The following is an 18,894-nucleotide window of genomic DNA, read 5'->3' as shown; positions in this document are numbered from 1 at the left end:
CTTATACATTTATACACAATGTTCATATATTACACATAAATCCGTACAAATTTATACACATTACACACATCCATATTACTCAAACACATTACATACATCTATATGCATATACACATTGCTTACATCTGCACACATTACAAATATATAGTACATACACGTTACAAATGCATATACACTTTTCCCTCTTCCACACATTACACATGGCGCATTACAACAGTGAGAGGAAGCTCCGGCTGTTGTAATGACTTAGGCTGGTTTCACATTTGCGTTTTTTTTCGCGGTAATTTAGCGCTAAATAGCGCATGCGTTTTTTTTCCTATTCTTTGCATGGGATGCGCTTATGTGCGCATACACATGCGTTTGTACGCGTTTTACCGCGCATGCGTTTTTTTGCGGTATGCGCTCGGGCGCACAAAATGCAACTTGTTGCATTTTTTGTGCGTCCGATTTGCCTCAAAAAAACGCATGCGCGCGCAATGCGTTTTTTTACAGCAAGACACCCAATATAAGTCTATGGGTGCGCATATGTGCGCATTGGCATGCTTATGTATGCGTTTTTTTGCACATGCGTTTTTTTTTTGTTAACCATGGAATTTAGGGGTTTGGGTTAGAGTTAGGGTTAGTTAAGGGGGTTTAGGGTTATTGTTAGGGTCAGGGTTAGGGTTAGGGTCAGGGTTAGGGTCAGGGTTAGGGTTAAGTATGGTTTGGTTAAGGGTTAGGGTCAGGGTCAGGGTTAGGGTTAGGGTCAGGGTTAGGGTTAAGTATGGTTTGGTTAAGGGTTAGGGTCAGGGTTAGGGTCAGGGTTAGGGTTAGGGTTAAGTATGGTTTGGTTAAGGGTTAGGGTCAGGGTTAGGGTTAGGGTCAGGGTTAGGGTTAAGTATGGTTTGGTTAAGGGTTAGGGTCAGGGTTAGGGTTAGGGTTAAGTATGGTTTGGTTAAGGGTTAGGGTTAGGGTTAAGTATGGTTTGGTTAAGGGTTAGGGTCAGGGTTAGGGTCAGGGTTAGGGTCAGGGTTAGGGTTAAGTATGGTTTGGTTAAGGGTTAGGGTCAGGGTTAGGGTTAGGGTTAAGTTTGGTTAAGGGTTAGGGTCAGGGTTAGGGTTAGGGTCAGGGTTAGGGTTAGGGTTAAGTATGGTTTGGTTAAGGGTTAGGGTCAGGGTTAGGGTCAGGGTTAGGGTCAGGGTTAGGGTTAAGTATGGTTTGGTTAAGGGTTAGGGTCAGGGTTAGGGTTAGGGTCAGGGTTAGGGTTAAGTATGGTTTGGTTAAGGGTTAGGGTCAGGGTCAGGGTTAGGGTTAGGGTTAGTAAAGTCATGGTTTGGGTTAGTGTGAGGGGCCACCTAATGTTGGAAAAAAACGCAAACGCTGTAAAAACGCACTAAAAACGCATACAAACGCATAAAAACGCTGCGTTTTTTTCATGCATGCTCATAAAAATGCTTGAAAAAAACGCAGCAGTTGTATGCTTTTGTATGCGTTTTTCAATGCGTTTTTTTGCGGGAAAAACGCGCTGCAAAAAAAGCAAGTGTGAAACAGGCCTAAGGCCTGTTTCACACATCAGTTTTTTTTGGTCAGTCAAAATCCGCTAAAATGTCGGATAACGGATCCGTTCCTGTACTGACCAAGGAACCGCTGCCTGGGGGGGGGAGAGAGAAAAAAAATATTTTTCAGCCGCCAGAGCAGAGTTTAGGGTTAAATTTGCAGCTGAGTGAAGTCTTTCGGGCAGGCGCAGTGACAAATGCGGATCCGGCCGCCCGAAAAAACGTTGCATGGTCCGTTCGGGCATGTCGGCGGACGTCAAAATTTTGGCGGATCCGCAAAAAAAAAACCGGATCCAACGGATGGCCATCCGTCAAGATCCGCCGGTAATGTAACTCAATGGGGAAAAAAACGGATCTGCCAAGAAAAATGGCGGATCCGTTTTTTTTTGCAAAACGGCGGTTTTGACTGATGGACACAAACGGATGTGTGAAACAGGCCTAAGCTGCTCCTTTGTATTGTATGCTGCAGCCAGTGAAAAGGCACCCAGCATGTAGAGGCCAATGCGGCTCAGCTCAGCTTTCTAGGTGGTCCCACCCATCCCATGGACCATTGTACAGCAACATGTAAGCCTGTGGTCTGCGACCAGAATACTGATGTAAACACATTTGTAGAATTCACTGTAAAATTATAATTACAGTCAATTATAACTATCTGTACAAGCTTCTTCAAGTCCGCATCTGTATTTTCAGACAAAAAAAATTCAGATTTTTTTCGGCTGGTTGCATTATTGATGATTATTAATAACTAGATGGTGGCCCGATTCTCACGCATCGGGTATTGTAGAATATGTAGTTTATTTATGAAGATTTAAGAATAATGCAATGAATACACAGGATTTTCCAGGTAAAACTTGTTCAGTTAACGTGACTGAACTATGTGCCACTATGACTGACAGAACGTCTTCAGTAAATGTGACTGAACTATGTGGCACTGTGGCTAACAGAACTTGTTCAATTAACGTGACTAAACTACGTGGCACTATGACAGAACTTGTCCAGTAAACGTGACTGAACTATGTGGCACTATGACTGACAGAACTTGTCCAGTAAACGTGACTGAACTATGTGGCACTGTGGCTAACAGAACTTGTTTAGTAAACGTGACTGAACTATGTAGCACTGTGGCTAACAGAACTTGTCCAGTAAACGTGACTGAACTACGTGGCACTCTTACTGACTGAACTTGTCCAGTAAATGTGACTGAACTATGTGGCACTATGACTGACAGAACTTGTCCAGTAAACGTGACTGAACTACATGGCACTATGACTGACAGAACTTGTCCAGTAAATGTGACTGAATTATGTGGCACTGTGGCTAGCAGAACTTGTCCAGTAAACGTGACTGAACTATGTGGCACTGTGGCTCACAGAACTTGTTTAGTAAACGTGACTGAACTATGTGGCACTGTGGCTAGCAGAACTTGTCCAGTAAACGTGACTGAACTATGTAGCACTGTGACTGACAGAACTTGTCCAGTAAACGTGACTGAACTATGTGGCACTGTGGCTAGCAGAACTTGTCCAGTAAACGTGACTGAACTATGTAGCACTGTGACTGACAGAACTTGTCCAGTAAACGTGACTGAACTGTGTGGCACTGTGGCTAACAGAACTTGTTCAGTAAACGTGACTGAATTATGTGGCACTGTGGCTAACAGAACTTGTCCAGTAAACGTGACTGAACTATGTGGCACTGTGGCTAACAGAACTTGTTTAGTAAACGTGACTGAACTATGTGGCACTGTGGCTAGCAGAACTTGTCCAGTAAACGTGACTGAACTATGTAGCACTGTGACTGACAGAACTTGTCCAGTAAACGTGACTGAACTATGTGGCACTGTGGCTAACAGAACTTGTTCAGTAAATGTGACTGAACTATGTGGCACTGTGACTGACAGAACTTGTCCAGTAAACGTGACTGAACTATGTGGCACTGTGGCTCACAGAACTTGTTTAGTAAACGTGACTGAACTATGTGGCACTGTGGCTCACAGAACTTGTCCAGTAAACGTGACTGAACTATGTAGCACTGTGGCTAACAGAACTTGTCCAGTAAACGTGACTGAACTATGTAGCACTGTGGCTAACAGAACTTGTCCAGTAAACGTGACTGAACTATGTGGCACTGTGGCTAACAGAACTTGTCCAGTAAACGTGACTGAACTATGTGGCACTATGACAGAACTTGTTTAGTAAACGTGACTGAACTATGTGGCACTGTGGCTAACAGAACTTGTCCAGTAAATGTGACTGAACTATGTGGCACTGTGGCTAACAGAACTTGTCCAGTAAACGTGACTGAACTATGTAGCACTGTGGCTCACAGAACTTGTCCAGTAAACGTGACTGAACTATGTGGCACTGTGGCTAGCAGAACTTGTCCAGTAAACGTGACTGAACTATGTAGCACTGTGACTGACAGAACTTGTTTAGTAAACGTGACTGAACTATGTGGCACTGTGGCTAACAGAACTTGTCCAGTAAACGTGACTGAACTATGTGGCACTCTTACTGACTGACAGAACTTGTCCAGTAAACGTGACTGAACTATGTGGCACTGTGGCTCACAGAACTTGTCCAGTAAACGTGACTGAACTATGTGGCACTGTGACTGACAGAACTTGTCCAGTAAATGTGACTGAATTATGTGGCACTGTGGCTAGCAGAACTTGTCCAGTAAACGTGACTGAACTATGTAGCACTGTGACTGACAGAACTTGTCCAGTAAACGTGACTGAACTATGTGGCACTGTGGCTCACAGAACTTGTTTAGTAAACGTGACTGAACTATGTGGCACTGTGGCTAGCAGAACTTGTCCAGTAAACGTGACTGAACTATGTAGCACTGTGACTGACAGAACTTGTCCAGTAAACGTGACTGAACTATGTGGCACTGTGGCTCACAGAACTTGTCCAGTAAACGTGACTGAACTATGTGGCACTGTGGCTAGCAGAACTTGTCCAGTAAACGTGACTGAACTATGTAGCACTGTGACTGACAGAACTTGTCCAGTAAACGTGACTGAACTATGTGGCACTGTGGCTAACAGAACTTGTTCAGTAAACGTGACTGAATTATGTGGCACTGTGGCTAACAGAACTTGTCCAGTAAACGTGACTGAACTATGTGGCACTGTGGCTCACAGAACTTGTTTAGTAAACGTGACTGAACTATGTGGCACTGTGGCTAGCAGAACTTGTCCAGTAAACGTGACTGAACTATGTAGCACTGTGACTGACAGAACTTGTCCAGTAAACGTGACTGAACTATGTGGCACTGTGGCTAACAGAACTTGTTCAGTAAACGTGACTGAACTATGTGGCACTGTGACTGACAGAACTTGTCCAGTAAACGTGACTGAACTATGTGGCACTGTGGCTCACAGAACTTGTTTAGTAAACGTGACTGAACTATGTGGCACTGTGGCTAACAGAACTTGTCCAGTAAACGTGACTGAACTATGTAGCACTGTGGCTAACAGAACTTGTCCAGTAAACGTACCTGAACTATGTGGCACTGTGACTGACAGAACTTGTCCAGTAAATGTGACTGAATTATGTGGCACTGTGGTCTGTCGCTGATTGGTCGCGGCTGGCCGGGTGCAACCAATCAGCGACGCGAGATTTCCGTTTCAGACAGAGAGACAGAATTAGACGATTATATAGTAGATATAGGTAATCATGGACACTTTGCTATATGGACGAAGCAGTATAGAATAGCTGAGGTATCTCTTCCAGGCTTTTATGCTTATAGCGAGGGTTATTAAGGACAGTTACTCTGTTAGGCCAGGGTCACACTTGCAAATGCAATGCGAGAAACTCGCGACTCAATACCCGGCTGCCGGTACTCGGGACCGGAGTGTGCGGCTGTATGTATTTCTATGTAGCTGAATGCTCCTGTCTCGAGTGCCAGCGACAGTGTCAGGTATTGATGCGAGAGACTCGCGGAAGTTTCTCACATTGCAGGTGGAAGTGTGACCCCTTAGGCCTCTTTCACACTTCAGTTTTTTGCAATCAGTCACAATCCGCCAGGTTTTGAATAAAAACGGATCCTCAATTTTCTTTTGAGGATCCGTTTTTTTCCCCATTGACTTCCATTAGTGGCGGATTGTGACGGATTGCCGGCCGTTGCATCCGTTTTTTTTGAGGATCCGCCAAAAGTTGCTGTCCGTCACCATCCTCAAAGATTTGAAAACGGAGCTTGCAACGTTTTTTTCTCTGGCGGATCCTCCAGACACTCATTTAACCCGAAATTCTTTTTGGCTGCCGGACAAAAAAAAATTCTCTCTTTCTCTCTCTCTTTCTCTCTCTCTCTTTCTCTCTCTCTTTCTCTCTCTCTTTCTCTCTCTCTTTCTCTCTCTCTTTCTTTCTCTCTCTCTCTCTCTTTCTCTCTCTCTTTCTCTCTCTTTCTCTCTCTCTCCTTTTCCAGACTGATGCAAAAAAACTGAAGTGTGAAAGAGGCCTTAGGGTCATATTTCTGTTCCTTTCTAGGAATTCATGCAGATAACAGATGCAAGTGGCATTGGGAGGACAATATTGACTATAATGGGGGTCTTATGGTTTCTTTTGTGGTGCTACACTCTTTTCTGGTAAAATTTAGACTCCATAATGGAAACCAGGCAGATCCCATTAAAGTCGATAGAATTATTTTGGTGTCGTTTGGACCTATCATGCAATGAATCCAACCCCACATGAATTCACATGCAGGAGTGAAGGAGTTCACAGAGCTGTAGTTGTTGTGTTGTAGATACATGCTGTCGCTGGTATTGTTGGTTGAAAATTCTCCTAATATTCTATGTGACCAATTTACTTTTTTATTTCAACAGTCGGACAGCAATACTAGCTTTCTCAAAGCTGCTCGATCAGGCAATTTGGACAAGGTACTGGAATACCTAAAAGGAGGAGTAGACATCAACACATGTAATCAGGTACAATGAATTATAATATGTTTCTCATGTTCACATACAAGTTTTGTCTACATTTATGCCTGGGAGGATCTCGGGACTCTTTGGGTTTCTTCTTTGTCGTCAACACCACAAGTCGTCCTATGTGAATCCGACTATGATCATAGCAATTATGTAATGCTAAACCCTATAAACGGCTGCAGCTTTTACTGTTACTTGATAGAATGCTACAGAATTGCTGCTGTAGATAGCTGAGAAGTCATGCTTCCCTTCGTCTGGCCTATAGGGGATGTAGGGATGCAGAGACTCTGTAGGGATGCAGAATTCTTCTACGCTGGGGCAGTATGGATATGAGCATACATATACTGTAGCTATTCCTGCTCACATGGAGGAGTAGCTTAGAAAACATGTTCCCTACTGTAGGAGTATGTTGAAGAGGGAGGTTTCTATTTGAAGTGATCTTACAACGCTGCCCACGAACATCCAGTCCCGACCGAGAAAAGTAGATTTTAAAAACTTTATTTGCTACGCTTTTCGGAGCAGTTTCTGCTCCTTCTTCAATCGAGCATATTATGTTGCGCTTTCTTTCCTTCTTTTATATTGTAGTAGTATGAGATATCAGTTTAGTTGTGGAAAAATTAATAGAAGTAAATTGAATGCACTAATTGTGAAACCCCTTCAAGTTATTATAAGCCTATTAGGGGATGACAATGCAAAGGCGTCCATCAGTAGCATAGCTACCGGGGGGGCAGAGGGGGCGGTGGCCCCGAGCACCACACTCTGAGGGGCCCCACTCGGATTTACGCTACTGTAAACTGTATCTGCGGCAGAGCAGGGAGAATCGATCATCTCCCTGCTCTCTGCCGCTATGTTCTCTTCTCGGCCACAGGAGTCGAGGTCACATGATCAGGGGTCTCACTGACTGTATGCAGTATGCAGGACTCTGCTGCGCTAGTGTGCTGGTTGTCATGGTGCGCTGGATGAGAAGTTTGTGTGGGGTAAGGATGGGTTTACAAGGTGCATGTAGCAGAGCCGTGTGTGTATGAGGTGGACAGAGCGGAGCCGTGCGTGTACCGAGTGGAGCCGTGTGTGTACGGAGTGGAGCTGTGTGGGTTCGAGGTGTACGGAGCGGAGCTGCGTGTGTACGAAGCGGAGCCGTCTGTGTACGAGGTGTATGGAGCGGAGCTGCATGTGTACGAGTTGTGCGGAGCGGAGCCGCCTGTGTACAAGGTGTACGAGCAACGTGTGTGCGATGTGCACGGACCGGAGCCGCCTGTGTACGAGGTGTACGGAGCGGAGCCGCATGTGTATGAGGTGTACGGAGCCGAGCCATGTGTGTACGAGGTGTACGGAGCGGAGCCGCGTGTGTATGGAGCAGAGCCACGTGTGTACAAGGTGTACGGAGCGGAGCCGCTTGTGTACGAGCCGCGTGTGTAAGAGGTGTACGGAGCGGAGGTGCGTGTGTACAAGGTGTATGGTGGGGAGCATTCATACCTCCGAACCGTCTTGATTTTGAGAGAGAGTCTGCCCCGGGCGGGAGCTTACTTTTCCCGCGGACACAGGAGTACACAGCAGAGCCCCGGAGAGCACTATAAAATTCGCACGTGACGTTCCACCGGAAGTGACGTGCTGGAAGCTGACCAGAAATTAGGTAATTTCGGGAGGAGATTGTGACGGAACCATGGAGGCACTTCAAGGAATGCTTCAGATCCATCACTGTCTCCGACGACAGCGCGGACAGTTGGATCGCCTTGGACTCGGGGATGTCGGCCATGTGAGCGGATCATGATATGTCCTGCTCCGGGAGGCTCAGGTGCACACTACAATGGGAGCCGGGCTGCTATAGTATCTTTATAGAATCAGTCTTTCTCTCTCTTTCTTTCTTTCTCTCACTGTTCTTTCTTCCTCTCTCTAATCTTTTTTTTCTTTCTCTCTCTGTTCTTTCTTTCTCTCTGTTTCTTTCTTTCCCCTTTTCCTTTCTCTCTCTCTCTCTGTTCTTTTGCTCTGTTCTTTCTTTCTTTCCCCTCTTTCTCTCTAATCTTTCTCTCTCTGTTCTTTCTCTCTCTCTTATTTCTTTCTCTCTGTTCTTTCTTTCTTTCTTTCTCTCTGTTCTTTCTTTTTTCTCTCTCTCTCTGTTCTTTCTTTCCTCTCTTTCTCTCTCTGTTCTTTCTTTCTCTATAATGTAGACCCCCTTCATATGGTATAATACAGCCCCCCAAAAGAATATAATGTAGCCTGTTGTGAATTCGCTTTCTGGCCTCCCTCTGGTTATTACTGAAGGTAGTGGAGCTGGTCAGATCGACAGAGGGGTTGCGAGTTCTCTTTCTGGGCTCCCTCTGGTGGTTACTGGAGGTAATGGAGCTGATCTGATTGACAGAGGCTTGCCACCTGATAATGATGATGACGATTGGAGATCTGGGGTTTCAGATTGGGATTTAAGACAGCCGACTCACTCCATCCCTGCTGTTGATTTGCTTCCTATTCCTCCTGAGGTCTGATTTCTCCAGCTCTGTCCCTGCATGTTCAGCTAAGTGGTTTATTTGCTATTCTGTTTGCATTTGATCTGGTTTTGTCTATCTCTTCTTGGTGCGGGTCAGCCAGCTCCGGCTGGGTCTGTGCTGAATCACCACCCATATGTTACTGCTTGTGCCAGTTTGTTTTATCCCCTGTTAGATTGGTCTCTTTTTGCTCTGCTTTCAGAATATACCAGAGTGCTGATATAGTGGGGGGCGAAGTCGTGTGACTTCAGTGTTTTTTGCTTCAGACCTGTTGGACTTTTTGCAGGGTGTTTTGCGTGATTGCTATCAGTGTCTTTCCTTTCCTGTCCTGTCTAGTCATTATGGGCCCCATCATTTGCTCAGTCTATTTTCCTGCCTGTGTTTGTGTTTTCATCTTGTCTCACCGACAATATATGTTTGGGGGCTAACTATTCCTTTGGGTTCTGCTCTGGGGCAGTTTAGATTTCCCCTTTCTTGATTTAGGCTTAGTTAGCTCTCTGGCTGTGCCGAGGCGTCTAGGATCATTGTAGGTACGCTCCACGGCTACCGCTAGTTGTGTGGATAGGATCAAGGATCTGCAATCCGCTTAGGTACCAACCTCTCTGGTTTTCTTTGGCTTAGCCTGGACCTGCTCTCCATCTCGGTGACCCATTCATAACAGTAACTCCTTCAGAATATAATGCAGCCCCCCTCATAGGGTATCATGCTGCCAATCCCTTATATGGGGTATCATGCTGCCCCCTCATGCGGGGTATATCATGCTGCCCCCTCATACTGGTATGATGCTGCCGCCCCCCCCATACGGGGTATCATAACCATGCAACCAGGACTCCCTATATAAATAATAATAAAAAAAAACTCTACTCGCCTCTTCTCCTCGCTCCCACGCTGATTTTGGCTGCGGCGGCTCTGCTCTGATGTCAGGAGCTGTACTGCAGTCAGACGGGCACACTGTGGGGACGCGATGAAGTGACGTCATTGCGCACCCACTGTGTGTCAGAGGAAGAGGGTAATGATGGGAGAGGGAGCGTCATGTGATGCTCTCTCTTCCATTATTGTGGCGCACTGGGGGGCCGCGCTGACGCCGCAATAATGGAATATATATATGTATATATGTGTGTGTGTGTGTGTGTGTATGTGAATGTGTGTATATATATATATATATATATATATATATATATATATATGTATGTGTATATATATATATATATATATATATATAATATGGGCAGCACGGTGGCTCAGTGGATAGCACTGCAGCCTTGCAGCGCTGGAGTCCTGGGTTCGAATCCCACAAAGGACAAAATCTGCAAGGAGTTTGTATGTTCTCCCCGTGTTTGCGTGGATATCCTCCGGGTACTCCGGTTTCCTCCCACATTCAAAAGACATACTTATAGGGAATTTAGATTGTGAGCCCCATCAGGGACAGTGATGATAATGTGTGCAAACTGTAAAGTGCTGCGGAATAGGTTAGCGCTATATAAAGTTTATTATTATTATTATTATTTTTGGCAACAGTGCGGTCATCTGTTGAGGTTCTCTGTTTAGGGCCCCACTCAGAATTGTTGACCTGATTAGAGATCATCCCTTTTAAAGGGGTTGGTTGTAACCAGCGTCGGTCTGGAGCACCTTGGGCCCACCAGAGAAAATCATTCTTGGGGCCCACTATGTAGCTACATAGAAATAAATACAAGACCACCAATTGTGTGGTAAAACGCGCTAATATCAGGGTTTAATATAAGGTAGTACACGTCTTAATTATGTAGCAGGGGTTGGGGTAGCCCCCTCACAGAATATAAAGTAACCCCCCTCATAGAATATAATGTAGCCTCCCTCATGTAATATAATACAGCCCCCCTCATAAAATATAATGCAGCCCCCTCATAGAATATAATGCAGCTCCCCTCATAGGGTATAATACAGAACCCCACAAAATATAATGCAACCCACTCATAAGGTATAATGCAGCCCACCCATAGAATATAATGTAGCACCCTCATATGGCATAATGCAGCCCCCCCTCATATAGTATAATGCAGCCCCTCCACAGAATATAATGTAGCCCCTCAGAGTATAATGCAACCACCTCATAAGGCAGCCCCCCATAGAATATACTGTAGCCCCCTCAGAGGGCATAATGCAGCTCCCCTCATACAGTATGATGTAGCCCCTGAGAGAATAATGCAGCCCCACACAGATTATAATGCAGCCTCCCCACAGAATATAATGTAGCCCCCCCATAGGGTATATTGCAGCCCCTCTCCACCTCCATCATTTTTCTCCTCATCCACCCCCATCATTGTCCTCATCACCACCTAAATCATTGCCCATCCCACCACCTCCATCACTGCCTCCTCCCCACCACCATTGTCCTTTCCACCACTACCATCATTGTAGTTTACGCCACAACCATTTTTGCTTTCTCCCTCACCACCCCCATCATTGCCCATTCCAACACCTCCATCATTGCCTCCCCCACCGCCATCATTGTCCTTTCCACCACAGCCATCATTGCCTTCTCCTCCTCCACCCCATTATTGCCCATTCCACCACCTCCATCATTGCCTCTCCCCACCACCCCATCGTCCTTTCCACCACCAACAACATTGCCTTCTCCCGCACCACCCCATCACTGCTCTCTCCATCAACCACATCACTGCCAATCTCCAATACACACACACAGCGCCAATATCACACACACACAGCACCACACACAGACAGCACCGCACCTCTCTCTCTCTCTCTCACACACACACACACACACACACACACACACACACACACACACACACACACACACACACACACACACAAAGCAAGGCACCACAAACACACACACACAAAGCACCACATAAACACACACACCCAGGCAGGCAGACACACACACAGCACTCACCTCTCCGCACGTTCCCTGCAGCCGCAGCACATCCCAGGGAGCTTCCTCAAGAAACAACCACACGTTGAATTATGACATCATCCAGCCGCGCTGTGTCAGATAGAAAGTATCGGGCAGGAAGCAGGATGGTAATCAGGGTTCGGCCCCAAGCTGCAGAGATTGCAATCAGGGTTTGCCGCCCTTTAGCAGCACCGGCCTTTCATGCTGGCATTGTTAGCTTCAGCCTGTGGCTATCACTACCCGCTATTAATGTGAAATGGTATTCACTCCTCTCCACGCCCATGGGGGCGTGAGGAAGCGTGAATATCCATTTCTTTTTAGCAGCGAGGACTGGCTCCTATCTCCAGCTGCTGCTCCGCTGGCACTGGGAGGGCCCCCTTGACTCAGGGGCCCCATAGCAGTTGGGTGTGCTGCTATTAGCAACACGCCACTGGCTGGGGCCCCTGGAGCAGTGGGGGCCCTAGGCAGCTGCTGGCCAATATGCCAGCAGGTGTCAGTGCTTGGTCCCATTGGAAAATCCTCCGATTCTACAGTGAGCCAGTCCGACCCTGGTTGTGACTTTACAATTGATGACGTATACTTGAAATATGTCATCATTATGAGATAGTTTGTGATCCAACATCCATTACTCCCAATGATGAACTGAAATTAGCACTGCAGCAGTCTGGATGTCAGCATTGTATGCGAAAAATTGACCCAGTACACAGCTTAACCCTTTCCTAAATGGGCAATGTTCAATTTTTGCACCTTTCATTTCTTCCTTCCTTTCATCAGAGACATTATTTTTCTGTCTTCATAGGTGTACGAGGATTTTTTGCAAGACAATTTGTAGTTTTTTTTACCATATCAGACATCGTTCATTTTACCATATAATGTACTGAGAAATGGCAAAAAATATAAATGCAGTGAAATTGGGGAAAAAAAAAACACATTTCCACAACTGGTTTTTGGGTTTTAATTTTACACCATTCACTTGGCTATAAAAATGACCTGGCAACATGATTCTCAATATAGCTTCGATGCAGCTGAGAGAACTTGTTTTATGCATGGCAAGCTGACTTTTGTATTGATACTATTTTGGAGCAAACAATATGTTTTGATTGATTCCTATTATGTTTTTTGGCAAAATTGCAGCAACCACAGTGTCTCTCTGCAACTGTGCTACATGCACATTTGCATATACACAACTTTGCTACAGGGAGATGCACACACTCCCACAGATACTCACAATCAGGGCCGGCGTCAGCACCCGGGCCAGTGTCGGGGCCCTGAGCAGGTGGGGGGCACCAACGCGCTATGGTGACCTGGTGTCTGTGCTAGTGGCGGCGCCCGCGAGTGGACCCTCCAGCTTGATCAGGGTCCCGGCACTTGCGATAATTACCTCTCCCCTCTCCACCGCTGTGGCGTCTTCCGTGTCTCCTGGTTGTGGCATTCAGGTCAGAGGGCGCGATGATGTCACCTCTGTGCGCCCTCTGCCTGAACAGTCACAGTGCAGAGAGCCGGAAAACAACGACGTGGTGGAACTGGAAGAGTCCAGAGCAGAGCAGCGGCCAGCGAGCAGAGGTGAGTATTTATTTTTTTATGTTTGGAGCAATATACAGTATATGGGGACCATCATATACTCGAGCATGATATATAGGACCCATTATATACTAGAGCATCATATATGGGCCCATTATACTCCGGAACATCATATATGGGACCATTATGCACTGAAGCATCATACATGGGGCCCATTATGCACTGGAGCATCATATATGAGGCCCATTATACACTGGAGCATCATATATGGGCCCATTATGCACTGGAGCATCATACATGGGGCCCATTATGCACTGGAGTATCATGTATGGGGCCCATTATGCACTGGATATGAGCCCATCATACACTGGAGCATCATATATGGGGCCCATTATACACTGGAGCATCATATATTGGGCCCATTATACACTGGAGCATCGTATATGGGATTCATTATATAGGGAGCATTATATGAGGCCATCATACCGTGGAGCATCATATATGGGGCCCATACTATATGGAGCATAATATTAGGCCCATTATATATGGATCATTACATGGGGCCTATAGTGAATGGAGCATTATATGTGGCCATTCTGTATGGAGCATTATATGTGGCCATTCTGTATGGAACAATATATGGGGCCCATCATATACTTGAGCATTATATGGAGCCCATCATATACTGTATGGAGCATTATATGAGACCAGTTATGTATGGAGCAATATACAGGGCTCATTCTTTTTGGTGCAATGTATGGGGCCCATTATACAGTATGGAGCAATATATGGGGCCCATTATACAGTATTGAGCAATATATGGGGCTCATTATACTGTATGGAGCAACATATAGGGCTCATTCTGTATGGAGCCATATATAGGGCTCATTATACTGTATAGAGCACTATGTGGTGTCCATATTACTGTGTGGAGCAATATATAGGGCTCATTATACTGTATGGAGCACTATGTGGTGCCCATAATACTCTATGGAGGCCTATACTATCTGGTTTCTGAGCTATTGATATCATTCATGTAATATAAGAAGTAAGTGAAATCTTTGGCATTGTATTATACCTTTATTACTATGCCGTATCTGTGCATCATGAATTGTGGTATGTGTTAAAGGGGCCCTCTAAGACTCTCACACGGGGCCCAAGAAAACCTGGAGCCGGCCCTGGTCACACTCATACTATACATTACCACATCTTTCAGTTCTTGATTGAGACCTGAAAAGATGCTGCAAGAGTTGCACATGACCGGAAAGATCTTTGAATTAATTGGCTGGAAGGTCCTCCAACTACTCAGCTTTGGCAGTCTCCGTTCAGGTCCTGGTAGCTTCCTCTTCAGCTCTGCATTGATCCCATAGATCGGACAGGAGTAGAGTGCAGCTCTCTCTATGATCGGGGAGGACACGGTGTCAGTATTCTCCTCCATCACATTAAGCTGCCTGCAGGCTATATGATGCACACTCTCTTTAGCAGTTTTTCTAACTAAAAAGTGCATCTTATAGCCTGATCAATACAGTACATATTGCTTAAATCATTTTTTTGTGTTATTGTATTTTTTTTTACTTTGACAATGTTTTTTGTCCATATCGAAAACTTTATTTATATAATTGCCTTGTAATGTTTTCATTTCCTGTTCTGTCCAGATGTCACCGTATCCCAGAATTCCAAGCTGACGAAGTTCACCGACCGCCATATTGGGACACCCAAGAGATGGGTATCTCAATATGGAATCTCCTGCTGGTACCAACCTATTGCGCGGTACCACCAGCGAAACACCGTCGCACCATACACAGAAACACACTCTATACGCCGTACGCACTACACATACACTCACACACTCACACTCAAACACTCACTGTCACGTGCCCCGTCCTGTGTTACACGGCCAGCAGGCCAGTAACTAATACAACATGATATGGCACGTGTAATTGTCCAGTGTGACACGGCCCGCAGGCCGGTAACTAATACAACAAGACACAGGGGATAGGGAAACATTTACAACGGTGGGCCCTGCGATAGGGATCGGGGGAACGTGGAGACCTCCTGCACTCTCTGAGTCAGTGTCCCTAACACTCCTAACGTTCCCTATACAGGCTCCTCACCTGTCGCCGATCAGGATACTTGTCACCCTAGCACACCCTACACCTATTCCTTACTAGGGAGCTGGGTGGTGCAGGCACTGACCCCACCGGTGTACTAACACCAACATGAGGAAAGGTGACAAACAGGGAAACACTTAGCTTTGCTCTGATGCACTTGCTCCTGGCAACAGAGTCCAACACCTGAGTGCATCATCCTCCCACTGTGTCCAACACCTGGGTGCAGCTTTACAGCAACAGCGTCCAGCACCCGAGTGCCGCCTTGGAGCAGCAGAGTCCAGCACCTGAGCGCAGCTGTCCAGCAACAGTGTCCAGCACCTGAGTGCAACTGTCCAGCAACGGAGTCCAGCACCTGAGTGCAGCTTTCCAGAAACAGTGTCCAGCACCTGAGTGCAACTGTCCAGCAACGGAGACCAGCACCTGAGTGCAGCTTCCAGCAACAGAGTCCAACAACTGAGTGCAGCTCTACACTATAGCTGCCACTCCACCAAGCTTTGCAAGAATTCTTCACTGACACCATAGCTGCCACTCCACCATGCTTTACACGAACTCCTCGCTGACACCATAGCTGCCACTCCAGGACTCCGACTGAGCTGCCCTGGACTCTCCCCAGCTCCCTCCTTCACCCAGGATGGTTGGAAAAGACCAATAATATCACCAACGAGAGTGAGCACAACTGACACACCTTTTTTGAGTAAACACACCTGTTAGTGATTCCCGTGCAATTACACTAACCGCCACCGGGGGCAAAACTATCTCTAAAAACACCAGTGCATTGACCATACTGGCCACCGGGGGCAAAATTATCTCTAAGCACAAAGCTTAGAGAGAGGAAAAAAAAGGTTACCAGTGCTCTTATCTGACATGATCCCGCATGGATCATGACACTCATGCAGCCTCTTGCGTGGTACCACCAGCGGAGCACCGTCGCACTGCGCCTGCGGAAATTTCGCACTGGCGCAGTGAATCATTTGGCTGATCCCGGCGGCAGATGCGCGACGTGTCGACAGGCAGAGGAAGCCGATCACATTAAAGGGGTTTTCCCACGAACAAAAGTTCATTTTACAAATTGTCTGTGTCTGACCGTGTACGGAGCAAACCACATCTCCTGGGCAGGAGAGGAAGCAAAAGACAATAGTGACATTACAGCAGGGGATCACAGAGGATTCATTTTGTGAGGTAAAATATTTCACTGACTGTTTTTATACAATATTTTACCTCACAAAATGTATCCTCTGTGATCTCCTGCTGTAATGTCAGTATTGTCTTTTGCTTCCTCCCCTGCCCAGGAGCTGTGGTATGTTGTGTACACGGTCAGACACAGGGGTGAGTGAGACAGAGCACAGGGGGGAGACAGCTCAAACGGGACAGCACATGAGGGGAGAACACAGCACAGGAAGGAGAGAGACAGCAGACAAGGGGGATAGCACATAGGGTAGTCAGGTCAAAGAAGAGAGCACAGACGGGAGGAGTCAGCACATGGGGAAAGAGTGGATAGGTGGGTGAGCACATGGGGGGGAGAGATTCTCAACGCTGCAAAGCCTGCCCCCATCGTGACATTACTGCCTCCATCTAGTTAAAAATAAAAAATCTTGTAATGTTCACACTTATCCACTTAGGATTTTTTTTAGACTCTAACTTTTTATTGTTTCATGAAATCCAAATGTACCTTAGCAGCAAAGAACAGATACCCCATCTTTTATATTGAATCATCTACTAAACATGTGGAAACGTCATATGGAGGGATTGGGAGCAGGGTAAGCTGTGACATTGCCTATTGTGAAAGGTGGATCTGTGTTATCAGCTGTGCATAGAGGTGTTACCTATCATTGTAATTCTGCCTGTGATGATAAAGAGCCAGCTGAAAACCTTTTTTGAAAAGGCAGGAAAAATGTATCTTAAAGAGCACTATTGGGCAGTGGGAACATGTACAAGTCCTAAACAACTCCTTTAAAGTAAAACTGCAATGGTAAGGAACAAAAAATTGACCCAACAACTATGGAAAAGATGTGGAGGCAATGGAGGAGGGAAAGAGGTATTGGACATAAAGTGAATTAATATTTTGGAATACGAGAATGCTTTTACATTGCCAGATCTGTTACGTGGCATGAGATGTGAAATAAGCCTATTTCTTATTATTTGATCCCTAATCCTACATTCAAAGCCATTGGGGTGTTGCTGTTTTGGTTTTTTTTCACTTATCCTATTTTATTCCGGGAGAATGAATGATCCTGTGAAATTTACTGCAGATGCTAAAAATATTCATTCATTAAGTGCTATTTTGATCCTTTGGGGCAGGCAAGAGATCACTGAGTAATGACATTAATAGTACTTCTATGTTCTTCAGAAATGTTCATGAACTTAATTTGCTTTAATTAACTTGTTTTAGGGATTTTTCTAATTGCTTGTTTAAGCACATTTATGTCAGGCTTTGCAAAGCTGGCAGAATATCTTATGTTTTCATCAACAAATTCATAACTTTAGGATTTTGCTTATGCAAAAGTCTCAATTTATGTGAAAATGGTATAAAATAGTATACATGTGCTTCTCACAAAATTAGAATGTCATCTAAAAGTTAATTTATTTCAGTTCTTCAATACAAAAAATGAAACATATATTATATAGAGTCATTACATAGTGATCTGTTTCAATTGTTTATTTCTGTTATTGTTGATGATTATGGCTTATAGCCAATGAAAATCCAAAAGTCATTATCTCAGTAAGTTAGAATAATTAAAAAAAAAACACCTGCAAAGGCTTCTTAGGTGTTTTAAAAGGTTCCTTAGTCTGTTTCACTAGGATCCACAATCATGGGGAAGACTGCTGACTTGACAGATGTCCAGAAGGCAGTCATTGACACACTCCACAAGGAGGGTAAGCCACAAACGGTCATTGCTAAAGAAGACAGCTGTTCACAGAGTGCTGTATCCAAGCATACTAATGGAAAGTTGAGAAAACACTGAAAAACAGTCATAAGGTCCCATTAAAATTCAATACTTTATTAAATACAGAAATGTAAAAACGGATACGGTACAACGGTAAGGGCAGGGAATATTGCACACACCAAGTGGTCACACAAGAAATATGGGCATCCGGACCAGACACCTCTGCAACTACACATGTATTACATTTGAAGTGTAAAGTGATGCGGGCTACATTTACATGCAAATAAATAATCATATGGTACAAAAAGATCTAATTGGCACCAAAAGCAACCATCTATCATAATAGTGTTGAGGACACATATGCAAACTGTACTATAGTAAGAGCAAGTGCTCATATAACGAAATGCATTATATTACAGGGACAGCCGTCCATAGAAAGAGTACATATATGCTATAGTGACTACCAGCAGTTGCAGGTGCGACACAAGCAAGGTTACTAACGCTTCAAGCAGCCAAGCATCATCAATGAAATACTATTACCC

General features: G+C 45.3%; 1 protein-coding gene across 34 annotated transcripts in view; it reads left to right on the top strand.

The window, feature by feature from the left end:
- The window catches only part of ANK2 (ankyrin 2), a 772,868-nt gene that overhangs the window by 500,992 nt on the left and 252,982 nt on the right, over positions 1-18,894 (top strand). For all 34 annotated transcript variants that reach the window (XM_073571907.1, XM_073571914.1, XM_073571911.1 and 31 more), the window contains one exon: positions 6,364-6,465. In XM_073571907.1, the coding sequence (XP_073428008.1) occupies positions 6,364-6,465 (102 nt within the window). The remainder of the gene's footprint in view (positions 1-6,363; positions 6,466-18,894) is intronic.

The sequence above is a fragment of the Dendrobates tinctorius genome, unplaced genomic scaffold (genome assembly GCF_039654945.1).
Source record: "Dendrobates tinctorius isolate UK_male_01 unplaced genomic scaffold, ASM3965494v1 ptg000030l, whole genome shotgun sequence".
NCBI lineage: Eukaryota > Metazoa > Chordata > Amphibia > Anura > Dendrobatidae > Dendrobates > Dendrobates tinctorius.
This window is presented reverse-complemented; position numbering and strand designations above follow the sequence as displayed.